We start from the raw sequence: 18936 nt of genomic DNA on the forward strand, positions 1-18936 counted from the left end.
CATTTTACCATCAGTATAACCTGGTTAAAACCAGTACGAGCAGAAAAGGCACCTTTAGTATTGACTCAGGAAAAGTAAGAACTGTATAGCCAGTTTAGATTTTAAAAAACTCTATACATACTGATCTGTGTTCTCCAGGCACTTGCAGTACACTAACTTCATTACACACCTTCATAGTGCAAGTTTCCTTCACCTCAGTTTCAAGTTCAGAAGAGGTGAATCCCGAAAAAAACACAGGCACTAAATTCCTGACACAGCCTAGTTTAACACCACCTTCATTTTACCAAGTGAGAACAAACTGCCTGATGCCATAATCTTATTACTCTCTACACCAACCTATGCTGTGTTCCCTTTATGTAAGAGAAGGAAAAGAGGAGGCTGGAGACTCTTACTCCGTACTCTACTGCTCAAGACCTCGATCTCCAAACCAGCCAGCCCTGGCTTGTAAATGCTATAAAGATTAAGCCCCCATAACGCTTACTGCTCAAGCACAAACCAGGACGAGGCTGCTCTGTAGAGCAGCAGCTCCGCAGATGCACAGGTCCTGACCTGACCTCCTAAGGAGGACACCAAGCTGGAGAGGGCTCCTCCCCGGCTCCGGTCCTGAGCCGCCAGGAAAACTCCGGTGCCATCTTCGTGACTTAAGAACACTCAGGCATTTTCTTCATCTGTTTTGAAGTATTTTAACTGTGGCCATCTTGGGTGCTGAGATCTCAGACATCCAGAAGGCAACATCAGTAAAACGTGACAAGTTTCATCTGGAACAGGGCATAGACCTGCACACAGCAATAGGCCAAGTACTGTGACCTAAGTTAACTTGTTTCTAAAGTTAACTATCCCATACCAGCTCTGCCCCCTCCCCTAATGATCTCTATCTGCAGTGTGCAGACCTAAAGCTTAACATCCCATCATCTCTTGGGTACCAGTTCCTTCTGCCATTTGGTTAACATGGTTTGTGGTATCAAGCAACACCAGTCTGTGCTACACTGCTGAGTGTTTGTAACTCAAATCCTAGCGAAAGTGTACAGTAGAGGGATGGTTACAGTTCAATAATATGTAGGCTCAGTTTTACTTTACCTTTTTTCTTTAAAAATGCCAAGTAAATTACATTTATATAAACTAAGTTATTTAAGTTGCAGAATTGGGCACTTAAGAAGTTAAGAAATGCCAGATGTCCATACAACCTTATTCCTGTCCCTCTTTGATATGTTCCATGATATAGTCTTTACATGACCACATCCAAAAAAATTTCACAGGAACCCTGCCTTATTAAGTGTACAGGGTAGAGGCACAGGGGAACAGAATTAATGTTGCATAGGCAACTGTAAATCTGGTATTTCCTAACTTTCAAGTGCTTGATTTTGCAACCTAAGTAACATTCTTAATTTATTTTTGTATCCAATAAATAAAATGGTGTATTGGTTGCCGTGCTGACAAACCGATTCCCCCACAGGTGACTCTTACACAACCTCAGAAAAATCAAGACCAGCTGTCCATACACTTGTAAGACCCAAAAGCATGTCTGCATTTTAAATTTAATAATATAAATAATAACCATAGGTGTTACTCAAGCCTTGCAAAATTCTACTACCCAGTCATGTGGAGCAAGCCATTCTTTTCTGGGTGAGGGAACAAAATACCGATCTTCACATATGAGTAAGCAAGCAGATTCTGGGACTTAGCTGGTACACTTTCATGACAAATTCATTCTACTATGTTAATCCATATGTTGTGTCAGTAAACATCACCACTGTTTTCTCAGTACTGTTTGACAGAAATGGTATTTCTGTTTAATGAGGATACAGCCCTCCCTTCCCCCACTACGTTTCTCAAACACTTTTACTCAAAACCTAAACTAGAGCCAATAAGTAAATGCATCTTTTATGTCCCTATTTTACAGTGCATTTTAACTAGTTTTTACAGTGCATTTTAACTAGTGAATGTGCTGTGGACTTTTATTCACCTGATTGCCTTCATCTCTGTATTATTACTGTATTTAGCATACCATCAGCAGCCAAGCAGAACCAAACAAACTCATGCTCAGACTTCAAAGCAGGAAAAATATTAATTGTGGCGTCTGCACGTTTACAGTAGATGGAGCGACATCCACCACGGCTCCCAGCTAGAGTCACAGAAGGTTCTGCAGACAGCCCAGGTCACTGCCTGTGCTTGCAGGCCTGCTTTCACTGTACAGTCTGGCCTTGGCACTCACTTGTTACCTGTATGAGTTTGCACACCTTATCAGTCACCCAGAAAGTGTCAGCACCTGGCTGATGCAGTGTTTTACTTGCTATCCTGCTGGAACTATAAGAAAATAGCAGATGAAGCATTAGCCCTAGTAAGCCAATAAAACATCCTTTCTCTAGGAATAAGTTAGATGGAAGAATCGAACTATCTCAGCAGGTAAAATTTACTTGTCTATTCCTATCGGCACTGCAACCATGCAACAGGAAATTCAAGGAACAGTATGTAGCACATATTTTACATACAGTGCATGTGCACAACTCTCTGAAATTAATTCTGGTATTAATGATAAAATATCTGGAAAGGATTCAGTGAAAAAAAGTACCAGGTGTTGCTCACACATCGCTATTCAGGAATCTCTCCAGACAGGAATACTCTGGCACTCCCCTATTAAGTTATCGCCTCCCAAAGCAAACACAACCTCCTCAGAAATCTGGTCTCATCCCCTGAGTGAACCCCATTGGATGTTCCTATTCACTCATGGCAAGTTCATTTTTTTCCTCCTTCATACCACACACACATTCAGCAGTTTGGTTCAATGTGTGACTGAGCTACTATAAACTTGACACGTACGCTGTAAGCTAACTGTTGGTGTTTTCACCCAAAAAAAAAGCCATAAAGAATGAGACGATTATATGGCTGATAATTGTTAAAAAGCACTATTTTCACAACCGCTGCTTTTCAAAGCATCTAGCTACCTAAAGGATAGTCTGGATCACTGCTGGTCATCAAATTTAAGTATTATTTTCTCCAACTTCCTGCAGTTGTTTACCAGTCCTGATCACCACAATCTCTCATCCTTCTTCTACAAGGCCAGAAAGATCTGCTAAGCAATGGTGACAAAGACCTTCCATTTGACCACCCAGGTAACGCACTTGCTCTGACACAGCTCATGTTAACCGGCTGTAAGGAGGAAAAACAACTTCGTATTGAAAAGATGCTGAAAGATACGCTTATTCTCTTCCATTCAGGCTTCAGAAGAGATGCTCTGATAAAAATCTTGATAACTCACCCTGCTTTCACACCTTGTTCCTGCAACAATACTTCTCCCCTTGGGGACACTTGGATCACACCAATATTTGAACAATTAGTAACATTGTTTATTAAGCAGTAAGTGATTCTTCCATCCTCCAGAAACTAAGTGTGCTAGCTACATGATGGCCCAGGTCCACATCAGGAGTTCAATAAGAAAACTCACAAAACCTGGGAACAGAGTGGCTATGAATAAAACGAGGATATCCCAAGGCTGTGACACATGAAAGGAAACTGCTGAAGAAACAAACGCAGTGCAATTACCATCAAATATGTAAAGCCTAAGAACAAGGCAAATAATGAGAAAAATGCATTAAAAACTTGAAGTACACAGAGAAAATGAATTCTTCTTAATGGCAGAGGAACACAGAAAAAACATCTTTAGGAAACAAGCCCATTGTCATAGGAAAACATTCTATGGTTAAAATGGGAAACAACCACAGCTGACATACATATATTTTTCACTACGCAAGCTTTAAAGTATAGAAGGTGCAGCTTGAGCTATGCAAGTGAAGCAGTTTTCCTTCTCCTTTTGTTTGTGCCACAGTGCTGCTGATTTACGAGCATCCTTGACAATAGGACCCTGTAGCAACCATCCTAAGATTAAGTCTTGCTTGTGCAAACACTTTCAAAACAGGCAGAATATGAGTCATGCAGGAAAGCATGATGCACTTCTATGGGTCACCTTTCAGCTGACACTCACTGCACTCAACCTGTGTGCTCATGGAAGCCAAAGAGCTAATAACGTGACAGATATAAAGGATTTATCCCAGCAACTGAGTAACTGCTTCATGAGTCAGCCTGGAATTAACTTGCAGTGCTGCACAGAGGTAAAATTCAGAGAGGAAGGTATTTCTGAGATGGTATAAAGATTAATACCAGTGTCTCTGCCCACATAACTGGTGAGCAGCCTGTCTCCAGAAGCACAAGAGCAAAGACAACAGTTGCTGTTTAACTTCATAATTTGCTAGCCTCTGACTCCAGGAGCTGCTTGACCTGCTACAGTTTACAGACTCACAGAGTGGAAGGGGTTGGAAGGAACCTCTAGAGCTCATCTAGTCCAACCCCCCCTGCCAGAGCAGGATCACCCTGTTCACAGCCATCACCGTGTACCAGTTCAGAGGGACAAACTTTCTTTACAGCATCTCATTTGCCCTTTTTTTCATCAAGATTCCCATATCACGCTCCTTAAAGCGACACTGGTGTTCATAAGAGCACTCTCAGCCCTGCTTTTACTTTTTTATCAGTACAAGCCACTTGTTGCCAGCCTAGCTCTTTTTCCTATTGAAAGTACATTTGTCAGGCAGCCAAGGTCTTGCACAAATAAAGTGTCTGGAGGGCAACAGTCTCTGCCTCCACATAACCATGCCAGAAAGATGCTCTTGACAGAAACTTCCTTCCACTGAACTTCTCCCCTTTCTCAAGTCCTCTCTGCAAGACAAAACCGTATGTATATTTCACATAATTTTAAAAATCACCAAGTAAAGCAAATAGAAACCTCTTCCAGTGCCACCTTAGTTCTGAGGGAATGGCAGACTTTGATTTTCCTTAAAACTAACCCTCTAAAGACTTACTTCTAACCCCAAAACAAATCTGGTCTGAAGCAAAACAGGAACATTCATACACTTCTACAACATTTCCAAACATGAGATAAAAATCATGACTGCAGTTTGAATCATGCAATGTTTTCATATCCAAGACGTGATTCCAGCATAGTTAGAAGCGAGTTTCCTCCACTACACAGCATCTCAGACAACAACTTAACCAAAAAAGACAGATGATAAATGTTTTAAAGCCAAATTTCTCAGATACTGCAGAAATACATACCTAAACACACACACACACCCCCCCCAACCACCCAGTAGATAGTAAGCAAGGATGTGAAAGAGAGGCTCAAGGATACGCTGCAGTCAGGTAAGTTCTAAGATCTCGGCAAACAACAGAATCAAAGCCTGACTACTTTCTCTCACGGTACTCCACTCAGTCTCAGCATTAAGGAGGCAAGATATCAAAAGCAAACAGTGAGCAGTATAAAAGGAAGTGCAAGGGTACCTGAATTTTTGTAGAACGTTTACCATCAGCTGGGCAGATGAGAAAAACCAGGAAGCTTAGGAGTGAATTTGCACTAAAATGTACTAATTCAAGACCATTTGCTGGTTTAATTTTTTCCTTTTTAAAAATACGGTGTTTCCTAGTTCATGGAATTGATTTCTATGTGAAGAAGCAAAAATCTCTCTTGTGCCTAGAGATCAAAAAAGACCAAACAAAAACTTTGAGAATAAATGTTATTCTTTTATTTAAAAAAATTTAAACCCCTTAAAATTCAGAAGGGTGCTGTGCTCAAGGGGCACAAAAGTACTCTGATGCTGAAACTTAATGAATTTACAATTCTTACTATTCCATCAGTGCTCTGAAATTAATCAGAATAGGAACAAAAAGCCAAACCATAAATGCCTGATTTCTCCCGAGTAAACTGGTAGTTAAACTGGAGGGAATTGATTTTAACTTCAGCAGCAAGCAGGGGGCTTGGGAGAGCCCATATCAGATTAGCAGCAGTATTTTACAAACAGGAACTACTGAATTCCACTACAGCCCAGTTCCGAGAGTGTTTCCACCCTGCACTGAACTTGGGAAGGTGGACGTCATGTGCCCCTGCCTCCCTCTCTCCCAGCCTTTCAGGAAGCTCTGAAGCTAATTTTCCCCAGCAGTATTCTCTGGAGGAAAAGTTCACTTCTTGTGAAGGGAACATGTATTTTTTAATTATTATTATTTTTTATGCCTCCCCAGGGAAGGTGAGGAGGGGGGAGCTTCCTTGCTCAACAGAGAAAGAAATTTTCCTGTATCAGTGCCAAGAATAGACACCCTAAATTCAGCGATCTTAATCTCCAGCCATCCATCAGCAGCAGGGTGGGACCAGCTGATTCAGATTTTCTATTAGCTAGTGACTTTGTGTACTAAAATAAGTCACTGTACCACCCAGTTGTTCCTGCTGCTCGCTGCTCTGCAGAAGCACAGGCTTACTATCAGCTACCTCAGCCAGCCCTGTGCGGTAAGTCTTGCCCCAGCAGGCCCTTTGTAACTGGCACAATCCTCTTCCCACCAACTCTCCCAGGTCGCCGCGTCCCCCTGTGACTTTATACCATGAGCACTGTGATGACATTCGCTCCACCATCCTCTGGGCACCCATGAGGGAAAATGCCACCTTGGCAGTCTCCACAGGAGGCAGAAGCTGAGAACAAACCTAACCTGCAGGCAGATCATTCAGTAGCAACTGTGTTTTCAGGGTCAATTAGTATTCGTACAGATTGTTACCAAGGTCCATATATAGGGCACAGTGTGTGAATCACAGAATGCTCTAGGTTGGAAGGGACCCTAAAGATCACCTAGTTCCAACCCCCCTGCCATGGGCAGGGACACCTTCCACCAGACCAGGTTGCTCCAAGCCTCATCCAGCCTGGCCTTGAACACTTCCAGGGATGGGGCAGCCACAGCTTCTCTGGGCAACTTGTCCCAGTCTTCACCACCCTCTCTGGGAAGAACTTTTGACAGATGAAGACAAGGATAAAATAATAAACCCCCAGCTCTGTATTTTAGAAGGCATGGGAAGGTATCAAAACAGTTCACTAATGTATCAGTGTAATAAATGACTGTTGGTCAACTATTCAATAACCCACAGTCAGCAGTTATTTTCTGGATGAGAAAATAAAATGTGTAATTTGATTAATGTTATTCTATTATTTACACAGTAAAATTAATAGCAGAATAAGTAAACCAGCAAAGGATTTGAAAATAACGCTAATTGAAAGCAAGTGAAAATGCACAACCAAGGCTAATGGCAAACCCTGTTAACCCGGTCAGACAACCTGCACTCACACCATTGGTACTCTGCAAGGTTTCAACTCCCATAGACTAGTGCTGTGCATGGAGAGCAAAAAGAAAGAAGGAGACCGGTTCATTTCAGACAACAAAACACAAGCAGCATGAGTCTCCATGGGTCACACCAATTTCAGTTCTCATTCATATTCCTACAGCCAGAGAGAACCAAAAGGAGCTGCTAAACCAGGTCTTGCTGGATTATCAGTGGCACAGGCCATGCACAAGCCAGTACATTTTTAGCAAAGATGAAGGCAAATGTTTCATGAGTTCAGACAGCTCAAGAGCATCAGAATTGGTACCCTGACTGGTACATCTGGTCTAAGCTCCTCTGCAGCTTAGAGGACTGAATACTTTGGACCCGTTGTTATAACTCAACATTACTATCAGCCACAGAGAAAGGTAGCCAGCCATTTCAAAGGCAAAAAATACACCTGCTACCAACATTTTGAAGAGAGACTACTGATTTTGAGTGTCCCATATAACCCATATTAATAGAGACCATTTTTTAAGAAAGCTAGAGGTACCTTCCCTCTTACCTACCTTCCTTCCTAGTGACAAAATTGTCATCAAAAAACCCACCACAATACCACAAGCCCGCAATTCCTTCAAAAGAATGGCCTCCAGGTTCAGCCATGAAAATTTAAAGATTTTTTTTTTTTTAAAGCTAAAACAGCAACATATTAACCTCAGAGAAAAAGGGGAAAAAAAGAACTGCCCATTTGATTAATTAATGCAGTGAGGCATTTAAAAAGTTACCTCACCAATTCAAAATCATGCCCTGAAAGGGATATCTGATTGGTTTTTACTATTAAATTAGTAAAGCAAACAAACAAAGAAGCATTCAGGGAGTTTGCACTCTAAGTTGCAAATGTGGTGAAGTATGAGAAGTGTTTAGTCTCCTACAGTAAAGAGAGAGACGATGCAGTTCAACACAGCTTTAAGAATTTCAAAAAGAAAAACACTGAATGTTTTCTTCAAACAATCAGGGTTTGGATTAGGAAAACAAAAATTAATAGTTTTTTACCCAAAAGTTAATACAATACATGCTGAACTAATACAGCAATTAAGCATTTGTTAAAATTAACATCAACTCTGCTCAATCAGGGGTAAACAATTAAGGGACAGTAAAAATTCCCAGTTAAGTTTTACTCTAGATGCCAACACCTCCAGAAGGCAGCTCTATTCTCCACCAATGAGGTGGGTTAAGTGGATACACAGTATAGCAATGAACCTGTGTAACACGGAAACAACATGCATTAATCAAGACTCCAGTTCTCCATGTCACGAACTTTATCATGTCATAGCTCTCCAAAACATCCTGTGGGCGATTCTTTCTGCCTGCTAAAATAAGTATTAACCATTTAGGTTCTTATTAAATAAAAGGTGAAAATGCATAAAAGAATTAACAGTGTTCTTTGTGTTACTTAATCTAATGCTACTTTCTATTTGTTTTACACCATCTTTACATTTTCAAATGTACCGCAGACTAACTGTAAAATATATTAATGGAAAGCTGCAAGTTTTGTCAACTGGGAAGAGAACAGATGAGCCACTTAGTAAGGTACCTAAACAAAGCAAGTTTGCAGGAAAAACAGAGGCTAGACATCAAAAGGATCAAGGTAAAACACAGCATCAAATTACTCAACACTGCATTGAACTGAGTAAACTAGTCACTTGTAAGCAGTGATTTCCAACTGTTTGCAAGCAGACGATGTAACACACTAGGTATACAAACATAACATGTATAAAGACTCTGAAACACAACAATGAAATTCAGCAGCCCACCAATACATGTAGTTACACAGAACAAGTATTTCCCCTTCCTAAAGACAGCTTACCCTTTCCACTTGTCCTTCTTTGTGCTTCAGTTTGTACACTTTCAGCTTTGGAAGGAAAGTCTCTGTGTAGTTCTTGTCTTCCATGCCTTGGAGCAGTACCCCATGGAACGCCAACCTGCAGGTATTGGCGTGAATATCCGTATCCAGCTTGGAGCCGATCACAAGGCACAGTTTAGGACAAGTGACAGGTTTTTCAAACTCTAGCAAAGCCCACTGTTGTCTCGGGAGCTGGACTTCTGCCTGGTCATTTTCTTTGTTCTCTGAAGAACTTGAGTCCTTGGACAAATATTCCTCTTGATAAAGATAATCTTTTTCAAAATCAAAAACATTTTCTTGAACTTCTTCATTGAAGTCAGCAGGGGCTGGACTGAAAAACATCACTCTTCCCATAACTGTTTCATGACCAACTGTGATATGAAACTTGGCCTTGGTCTGAAGAGCTCCTCGGAAATACTGGATTTTCTTCAGGGAAATTATTGCAGCATGGATGGTGTGAAGTGACTCTGGGGTGCAAATCAGGCCTCGTTCTAGCAGTTTGGGATCAAACTGGGTTACACAGACACCTACTCTGTCACCCTGCATAGCGTACGTCACAGGAGTGTGGAACATCTGCATGGACTTGACTTTCTTTGTCACCTATTGACGAGAGAGCAAGGAAAAAAGCAGCAATTAATTGCACACATGTGCAATTTATCAATATACAGTAGATTATACTGTGAATGCATACAGAACAACATTGCTAGAATAGATCTCAACTCAGTGTAACTTCTCTCTCCCTTTTCGCAGTACCAATTCCACAAGTACGAAAAGGTTCATGTCATGTACTACTGTGCAATTCCCAGCATTCAAGCCATTAGTATCCACCTTACTCAGCTAGAACTGTTCTCAAATCAATCTCCAACTGCTGCATGTCCCTTAGTAGCCCATCGCATTTAACACCTGAAAGTAAGAAACCAAAATACATAACCACTGATTACGAGAATTCCAAACTAAATGACTGGACTCTGCAGATGCAGGCTTCATTCTCAGTATGTCACACAGTGGAAAGCACATCATTTAGATCAGATGACTCCGAACAGTCCAGAGAAGTTAGCCTTATTAATTTTAATAGCAGAATTATTTACTCACCGGTTAATATTGAAAATATCACGGGTTTTTTCTGCATCTTAGATGCAATGCATAAGCAGAAACAAAACTGTTTTTCACCTTTTCCTTTTCTACAAAGCCTGCCACCCTATATGAAGGACACGGTACTTTGCTTCAGACAAATCTCTCTACACCTATTCCCAACATCACCAAACTAAGCAATACCAAGAGGAGACTGTAGGAAAAGAAAAAGACTCAGAGGGGAACAAATTGCAGAAACTTAGATCAAAATAGAGTAGATGAAAAGTCTATTGGCTGAACTAAAACCCTCAGTAACTGGAATATAAAGAGCTCTCCAAGTAAGTCAGCAAAAAATGGTCACAGGCAATACGCAGAAAGCTGATAAAAAAGGGTAAAGAAAATCTAGCAGCTGCAGAGCTTCTGGAAAACAAAAATCCTGTACTCCTTGAAATCCTAAGTGTACATATAACAATGGCCTTGAGTTTCACCACTACAGATATTGTTTGGGTTCCCTGGATCTCTGGCTGCTAACCAAACCCAAAAGAAACATTCATTTTCAGACAATAATAAATTATTATTGCAACATTTTTCAAATCAAGTGACACATCAAAGCCTGTGGATTCTTGGAGAATCCACAGAATATTGTGACAAAGGAGATCAAGAGGTGTGTGCATGTAAGAGAACACCTCACTAAAAAGCCTGAACCAAAATAGTTTGGTGCGATATTCACTTACTTAACAGACTTAAAAACTATGCTAAATACTAAGATTTCAGTTTCAGACATCTCTCTATTCAAATATATATTCATTATGCCTTTGGCCAAAACTCCCAGACACTACTACCCTTCTAGATGAACTGGAGAGAAGCAATTCAGCATTTACCTCCACCTCCCTATTCACTTCCAAAGTTGTACTTTTCACAGCTGGAAGTACAGGGGCTTCAACCGACCCCTTCCTTCCTTCCCTGTAACCTACCCCTCCTGCTCAGCTACAATCACTGCGGTAGCTCCAACACTGGTGAGAGAAGTAATGCTTAAAGATTTTTTTAAAAAATTATTTTCTAAACACATGTGTTTCAAGGAAATAAGCAAGCAGTTCAAAATTGAAATTGCCATATGAAAAGTACCAGCCCAAACCGTTTTGAAAGCCTTCTGTGAAAACACCAGCAAGTAAATCTTCCATCTTGCCACAACCATAGACTGGGTGCACAAACCGACCAGAAGCAAGGAATCTTCCAGCACTGTTACTCCCCAACACAAATCCAGAACACTCACAAAAGATCTATGCAGTTTTCTACCTTAAGTGGAGCCACAGTATGAAGATTTTTCTTTGGTTTATTATTCCAGTTTACATTATTAATTTTTAGAAACCACCCACCTAATCAGTTCAGTAAAATAATTACATAAAATATTTGTCAGTATCCAAACCAGCCTACATATATTCATCTAAAACATCTTTCACAGAGATCAGATAACAATAAAGAATAAAAACTGTGTTTAATACTACCTATACTTGGGTGCAAATACTCAGAATACATCTTAGCTTTTAATTAGGCATCTATGAAACATCCCTCAAGTGTTAACTACAACTATTATGCCTACTCTTTCCAAAAAAAAGGTCCTATGCATCTGGCATGCAGCCCATAAATAACAATCAGGAGAACTAACAAGCACATTTAAAATACTCACTTCACATGGCTAAACTCTTTCAGTGAGATTTGCAGTTCTCAACCACGGCATAAAGAGCTGGCTTGTATCGGAATACTAGCTGTCTTCTTCCACATCTCTCAGTGTTAAATTACATCAAAAAGAGTATACAATTGTGAAAAGTCACTTTCCATGACAAAAGCTTGTAATTCCTATGTGTAGGAAAACTCTGCAGTGGGGTATCGCTACAGGAGTGTTTCCCTGTGTTGCATGAGGCTTTCACAGGATGGCTCCTGGTCATACATTTGCTGATGGTCCTCAAAGCCCCTAATGCAAGTTCAAGAAAAGTCTTGGATCCTGACTAATTCTCTTTCATGCTGCTCCTTCAGAAAAGAATATCCTACTTTACATGATTCTGCACATAGAATCACAGAAAGGTTTGGGTTGGAAGGGACCTTAAAGATCATCTAGTTCCAACCTCCCTGCCATGGGCAGGGACACCTTCCACTAGACCAGGTTGCTCCAAGCCTCATCCAGCCTGGCCTTGAACACTTCCAGGGATGGGGCATCCACAGGGCAACCACATTTTCACTGTGGGTTTTTTCTTTTTTTTAAAGTCAAGCTTCCCCTCAAACTGAAGCAGATTACCTGTGCTGCCCCCAGCCCTCTCACAGGAGGCAAGCCCCCCCCAGCCTGGCTGCCCTCACCCAGAGCTTTCAGAAACACCTCATCTCTTTGTAGCTGGGCCTGGCTTTCAGACAGGTTTGCTTGTCCTCAGACACACCAAGGGAAAGACACTGCATTACTCAACCTACTGAAAATCAGCACTTTTTGCTTTGCTGACCTGTCCAATACCTCGCAGATGATTTAATCAGCCCACCTATACCTGTTTTAAATGTAAACATTTTTTCCCCTTATACTCATGGTCTCTAATCTTGTATCTAAAGTTCACGTACATGTATCAGAGGAGAGAATAAAACACGAAGAACACATTTCAAGCCCATTCCTTTTTCCTCTACGTGATTACAGAAATGGAATCAACTGTAATAGGCATATACAGCCCAGTATCTTAACTGACCACAAACTGTTCCAAGAGGAGGAATTAGGTTCTGACCAAAACACCACTAGAGAGTGCTTAGGTGACTGGGGGTGGATTAGATGACACAAGAACCGAGCTGGAACTGCATCTCCTTCTAAAGGTCAGATGTGGAACCAGCAGAGAAGTGAATCAGTGAGTTGATTTGCACCCACTGGATCAAATAACAAGAACCAGAGTAGCTTTAAATCATGAACTTCCTGTTTTCTGAGCAGACCATGAACATCAGTACAGTATTTCATTCCATTTCACTGACCCCAACTGACAGAGATACTCGTCCATGGTTTAAAGTACTCCAAATGTAGGTGGGGATTTTTTCCAAGATGCTGAAGTACATAACTAAAATTCATCTTTGTTTTGTCTGGCCTTTAAAATACAAACCTGGGAGCACTAAAAAGGAGGCAACTGGCCCTCAGTATTACATCTGTTTCTCTTATGCATATCTAGTTTCCCTACTTAAGGGATCCCCACAAGCTACAGCACAGTTCTAAACTTCCACATATTTTCTTTAGCTTTACGGCAATAGAAATTTCAAGTAGGGAATTGGGGCTGGATCACTCAGTCCACCCATCCACCAACAGAATGTTGTTAAATACTTCTGAGCATTCTGTCCTGAGCAATAGCTGGTTTCAGTTACAAATTCATATGACCAATAGCTTTGGCATTTCTTTTGCATTCATTTTGAGCACCTAATTTTTGTCCTCAAGAAGTTTCCCATAAAACAACTTCAATTTCATCCTGTCCATGAAAATAGTTCAAGGCCCATACTGAATGCAACTTTAAAGGGACAGACTGTATCACGTGCAAACAACGTAGGTAAACATGGAGAACTTGGACACCAATGCAAAATTTGCTACACACTTAGCTAAGACATTCACTCACGTTTTGTTTTCTAATAATGGCACAAGGGAATTGATTACATCTCATCACATAAATCAAGAACCATGTGTTGAAATCTTACATCATTTGCAAAGGGATTTGCTTTACTTTTAATATTTTATTTGTATAATCACATTAATGTTCCTAAAGCATTATGTAAAGGTCTATAAAAAGAGTGAAAAAAGTTTGTGTTCAAATGCAGATAAAAAAAAAAAGGCAAAACAAATCAAAAGCACCCAAACAGTTCAGCCCTTGAGATAAACAAATGTGTTTAATAGAAGAGAACCCCCTACTTGAAGACCAAAGGAAAAGCCTACCAAGACTTTCAAAGCAGTTTAGTATAGACTAATAGAAAACAGGATACAGAAAAAGTCCATTAATGACTTTCCCTCGATATGTCAGAGCTTCTTTTCCTTTATTTATCGAACCTCCATTAAGTTATCAACCATATGCCATTGCTCATAGCTTCTTCAGATAAGAACCTAGCCATCCTGCTGCCTCCCAACGCTGCAAGTGCATCTTTGTGATATGAAAGATACAGCAACCATACTTCTCTGTAATACTGATGAGAAACTGCAAGGTTAAAATAATTACTCTTAATAATCTATCAGAGTAAATACTGATTATAATGCAGTATTTATAAAAGGATTATTGCATATGTATTGCAAAAGAGACACCACTTCAAATGCAGAGGACTCCAACCAGATTAAAATAAAGATCATGCTTTGGAGCCCAGCTGTGAAGAGCTCATCTTTAAACTTACATACAAGAAGGGAGAGGAACTGATAAATGAAGAAACCACTGTTTCAACCCTGAGGTTTAGAAATACATCAAGAGCAAGCCCGCCTGAATCAGCACCCAAACAAGAAAAAAACCCCAACCTTAGGAAGCATACACTGACCATACATTGCAGCAGAGTGCCAAACAATAGCACACCGTAATGTCATTCAGTAGAAGTGCCTCCTTATAGCTGAAGGGGAGCAGCAAATTAAGGCCCAGCTGCATGACCAAAATATATCCCATATCTGCTGCTTTTGAAAGCAAGGACTGCCTTCCTCCCTATTGCTGTACTACAAATCCAAATAAATAAGGCATCTCATCTTCCTGCTTTCAGTATCATCTCTTGGTGGTCAGAGGATATCAAGCTACTCCGCCAAAAAAGAAAAGAAAAAATGCAGCCCACACGCCTGAAAGGCTACAATGCTAGTTTTCAGCCAACCCTTGCCTAAGCACATATTCTGAAAACAAGCAGAGCTGTCATTCAGACATAAGACTGCTCTTCCACATAAGCAGAGCTTTCGTAAATTCTCTTCTAAACACGTAGCATGCCAAGTTCTTTGCTTTGTGGAGTATGGCCATTCACAAGGAAAGCTGGGTCCTGTAGATGAGTAAGCAGCAGTGTGTTTACTGAAGAAGGCAAACCCCTCCTGCTTGAAAGTGCCAAGAGGACACCTAAGCCGTGAGGCACAAGAAAAATGATGAGCATTCAGAAATCATGACTCAAAGCCTCTGCCCTACTCCGAATTAAAAAGATCTATTATGTTAATAACTAAGATATGAAATAGTTTCTTCATTCTGAGATGCCTTTGGGGTTCATGTCGTATCTCACTGAACATGAAGAAACATTAGTTCCAAATCTTCAACCAGGACATCAGAACAGCATTAAATGGAGATAACACAGGAGCTGTCAGTAGTACCTTGCTGAGCAGCAATCCCATGAGAGCTTTTACCCACTGCTCAGGTGGTGAAAAGCCACATCTTCTGAGTCAACATCACAGCAGCAGCTAGGACCAAGTACAAAGAGTAGAACCCTCAGAGTCAGAAATAACTCCAAGTTTGTGGGGGCTGCCATGATCGTGTGGCTTAATAACAATTTTCTGAGAGATCATGAATATTTCTAGGATCCATTATTTGCACATGGCCTCACTTTGCCTCCAAGTGGGAAAGGAATGTAGTATCTGGAGGAAAAACTATGTCACACAGAATGATTCTTTTAATTTTTAAGGTGAATTTTATAAGGGCATCACCATATGACCACTGTGGAGCTTATGTAATGCCACACAGAAGCTATTAGATTTTATTCAATATACTCCTCCTGATAAAATAACACCATAGCCTGAAGAGCCTGCACTGCAACACTGGAATAAAGCAGTATAAAAAAGGGATACATTAAAATCCCTTTAGCCTAACTCCTTTCACATCATCTAAAATACGGCTATGCACCTAGTAAATAAAGCAGCAGGTCAATGATCTTACGCTCATGCTGCTTTGCGTTAATACTGTAATTTTAATTTAAATTACATGTATGCTCAATTCACGCACACAATCGTCTATCAAAAATTAGCAAGTGTTAAGATTAATATTTTGCACATAAAGTTAAATGACCTTCTGTGCCTATGCATTCTCCTGTAGCCTGTAAGTATATAATCTCAATTTTTTTCAACAGAACCTAATCCATCCCCATGTACAGGCTGGACAAAGCTCACTGAATAAGAAAACTATCCTCTATTGCTTTTCTGCTCGTGACTGAACTGCCGTGAATTCATCATTTACTGTAAACCATCAAATTCACACTGTACTTCATGTTTGCTATCTTACCGGAGTATTTTATTTGGTAAAGCTCAGTAATCTTGTCACCCTTGTGATATAACATGGCATTACGCCTCACTGCAGACCAGAAACTCAACTGCATAATTTGTCACAATCCAAACTCAGCATTCAATTTCTGAAAGCAAAAGGCTGATTTTTCAGAATATTTATAATTTCATAGCAATTTTCCTCATTCACAGCGAAGCTTCCAATAGCCTCTACCACATCAGCCAATTTTCTACTCGCACCAAAACCCCCAAACCCAGCCCATACCTCCCCACGAGAATGCCGTGAGAGGTGTTTCCCCAGCCTTACTGAAGCCGTGACTCCTCCCATCTCTACACTGTGCCACAGAAGGCGACTGGGCTGCTCAAGCACCATTTGCCATGGCATTATTCCCCAGTAATTACATGTTCTTAGTATGATCTTCAGTTCACACCCCTTACATCATCCCCTCTGCCTGGGACTCACAAGGGGAATAGACCAAGAGCACCAAGTCTCACTGCACCTTTATCTTCCCTCTGTATTGTCTCTTCTAGATTTGGATGAGTCAATTCAGACAGGGAAGGGCCACATCCCCTTTATTCCTCTGTCCAGGAGAGCGTAACAGCTGTACACGTTGAACGCTTAGGGCTGTAGGTAGGGAAGAGATACTCACATTCAAAGGACATGTGGAAGGAAGCAGAAGCCAGAACCTACTATACCCTCTTTCATCCCCAAATGACTGAAATCTTTTTTTTGTGACAAAAAGGAATCTTAAGATGTCGAGTATCCCTAAAGTTAGTGGAACTGCTTGTGCCATCTACCACTACAGATGACGAAGTAAAGCATAACATAATGCCAATGAGTTTATCCAGCAAGTATCTAGGCAGAGAATGTCAGATCCATAGTAAAACTATGACATAGAACAAGCTTTACATTTACATACCAATTAAAAAGTTTGCAACTTGTCAAAAAAATAGTTCAATAAAGCATTTTTCAAAGAAAAAAAATCCAACAGTAAGTCAAAACAAATGCAAAATGATAGGTTAAAGAAAAGCAGTCTGGAATTTGCTTCCAACAGAATGAAGTGAATTCTTTTTTCCAAATAGATTTAGGGTTAGAACAATAATAATTTTATCTGAAGACTTCAAAGTCACATGCAAAAGAATGTATCACAGTAAACACAGGGTTGAAGGTTTTATAGAAGAACTTCTACTAGGATTTTTCTTCTTTAAAAGAAATTTGTTTACTACCAGTCTTTGAAAAGCATGAAAGGGAGGAAACTACAAGGTAGAGAAGTAAAACTTTTACATGTAAAGAACATTTGGAGCTTTGTGAAAAGGCTGGTTTTGGTAGTATGTGTGACATGTAGCCCAATGTGAGTAATATTATATCTCAAATAAAAATCAGTCCATGAATATACATAATCCAAAAGGTAATTCTCCCAATCTCTGAAATGTAATGGACCCACGCTAGATCACTGAGGCATGAATATTTACCGTATTCAGGCTTTACTGCTCTCGATCTGGGTTCAATTTTGCAAATTAAAATGAAGGCTCTGTGGATAGAGAGATTAAAGAAGAGCATCCCAAAGCCTGCCTGTTTCCTTGGTGTGGTAGCAGCGATCTGGTTACCCTTCTGTTAGGTTATTTCTTTTTACTTAATGGAGTAGGTCAAAAGCAATTGAGAGTGGAAAGAGGAGGTCATTATTGGGTCATAACCTTGGAGTTAAAGGCTCACTAAGGAAAACAAACACAGAGTGAACATAAAGCTGCATTTAAAAATAAAACCTATAATGAAAAATAATATTTTCAGCTCTTTTCACTTCTATTTTGACAACTCAAAGGGAAAAATAAGAACAAAGTTCTTTTGCTTATTTCTTTCTCATGAACAAAATTCTTCTGTCCCTTCTCTAAAATAAGCTCGTTAACAGAAGCCATGATTTATACAAAATGAAATACAGGTGATGAATAATTACCAAGAGATCTGGTAGGCTTTATTAGCTGTGGCAAATGTTAACATTAATCGTGACGTTTTGTACATTTTCTAGGAAATACTTAAAATATAAACACAACAGCACTCCAGTGCCATGCAGCAAACAAGCAAGCCACGTATGCACATCAGTACAAATCAAATGATACGGTACTACTCCTACTGAACTCCTTGTACTAATTACAATCAAAACAAAGGCTACCTCTGCCATGAGAAGAAAATAAAAGGCAATTTGTTACTATTAGACCAGTATTTTCTGCAATAATCATTTTTATAAAATAAAAAATAAAATTGGTATACAAAGTCTTCATAGGATTTTTCCTTGAGGTAGGATTTTTTTTGTGGCAAATTTTAAGAGTTCAACTGGTAAACAATTTCTAACATGCTCGTTGATTAAGATTAGCTGCCTAAATTTATATCCTCTGCATTGTGCTTTTTCCACATCTCAGCAGTTGAGTCTAGAGTATACAACAAATGGATTTACCCCTACCTTCCTGGCAAACAAAACTAAGCTATTAAAGGAACAAAACACAGTGCAGAGTTGGATAGAGCAACAAATTCTAATGCACAGATACACGGTTAAAAAAATTGTCATGTTTACAGCAGTGATTCCAATTAATCCATCCACATGCAGCTGAGGGAAGAAAAATGGAGGA

At 40.1% G+C, this 18936-nt stretch overlaps 1 protein-coding gene across 1 annotated transcript in view; it reads right to left on the reverse strand.

The window, feature by feature from the left end:
* EEFSEC (eukaryotic elongation factor, selenocysteine-tRNA-specific) overlaps positions 1-18936 on the reverse strand; it is an 87908-nt gene that overhangs the window by 44515 nt on the left and 24457 nt on the right. The window contains exon 5 of the mRNA XM_010155617.1: positions 8991-9626. Within this exon, the coding sequence (XP_010153919.1) occupies positions 8991-9626 (636 nt within the window). The remainder of the gene's footprint in view (positions 1-8990; positions 9627-18936) is intronic.

This window comes from Eurypyga helias, unplaced genomic scaffold (assembly GCF_000690775.1).
Source record: "Eurypyga helias isolate BGI_N326 unplaced genomic scaffold, ASM69077v1 scaffold6527, whole genome shotgun sequence".
Classification (NCBI taxonomy): Eukaryota; Metazoa; Chordata; class Aves; order Eurypygiformes; family Eurypygidae; genus Eurypyga; species Eurypyga helias.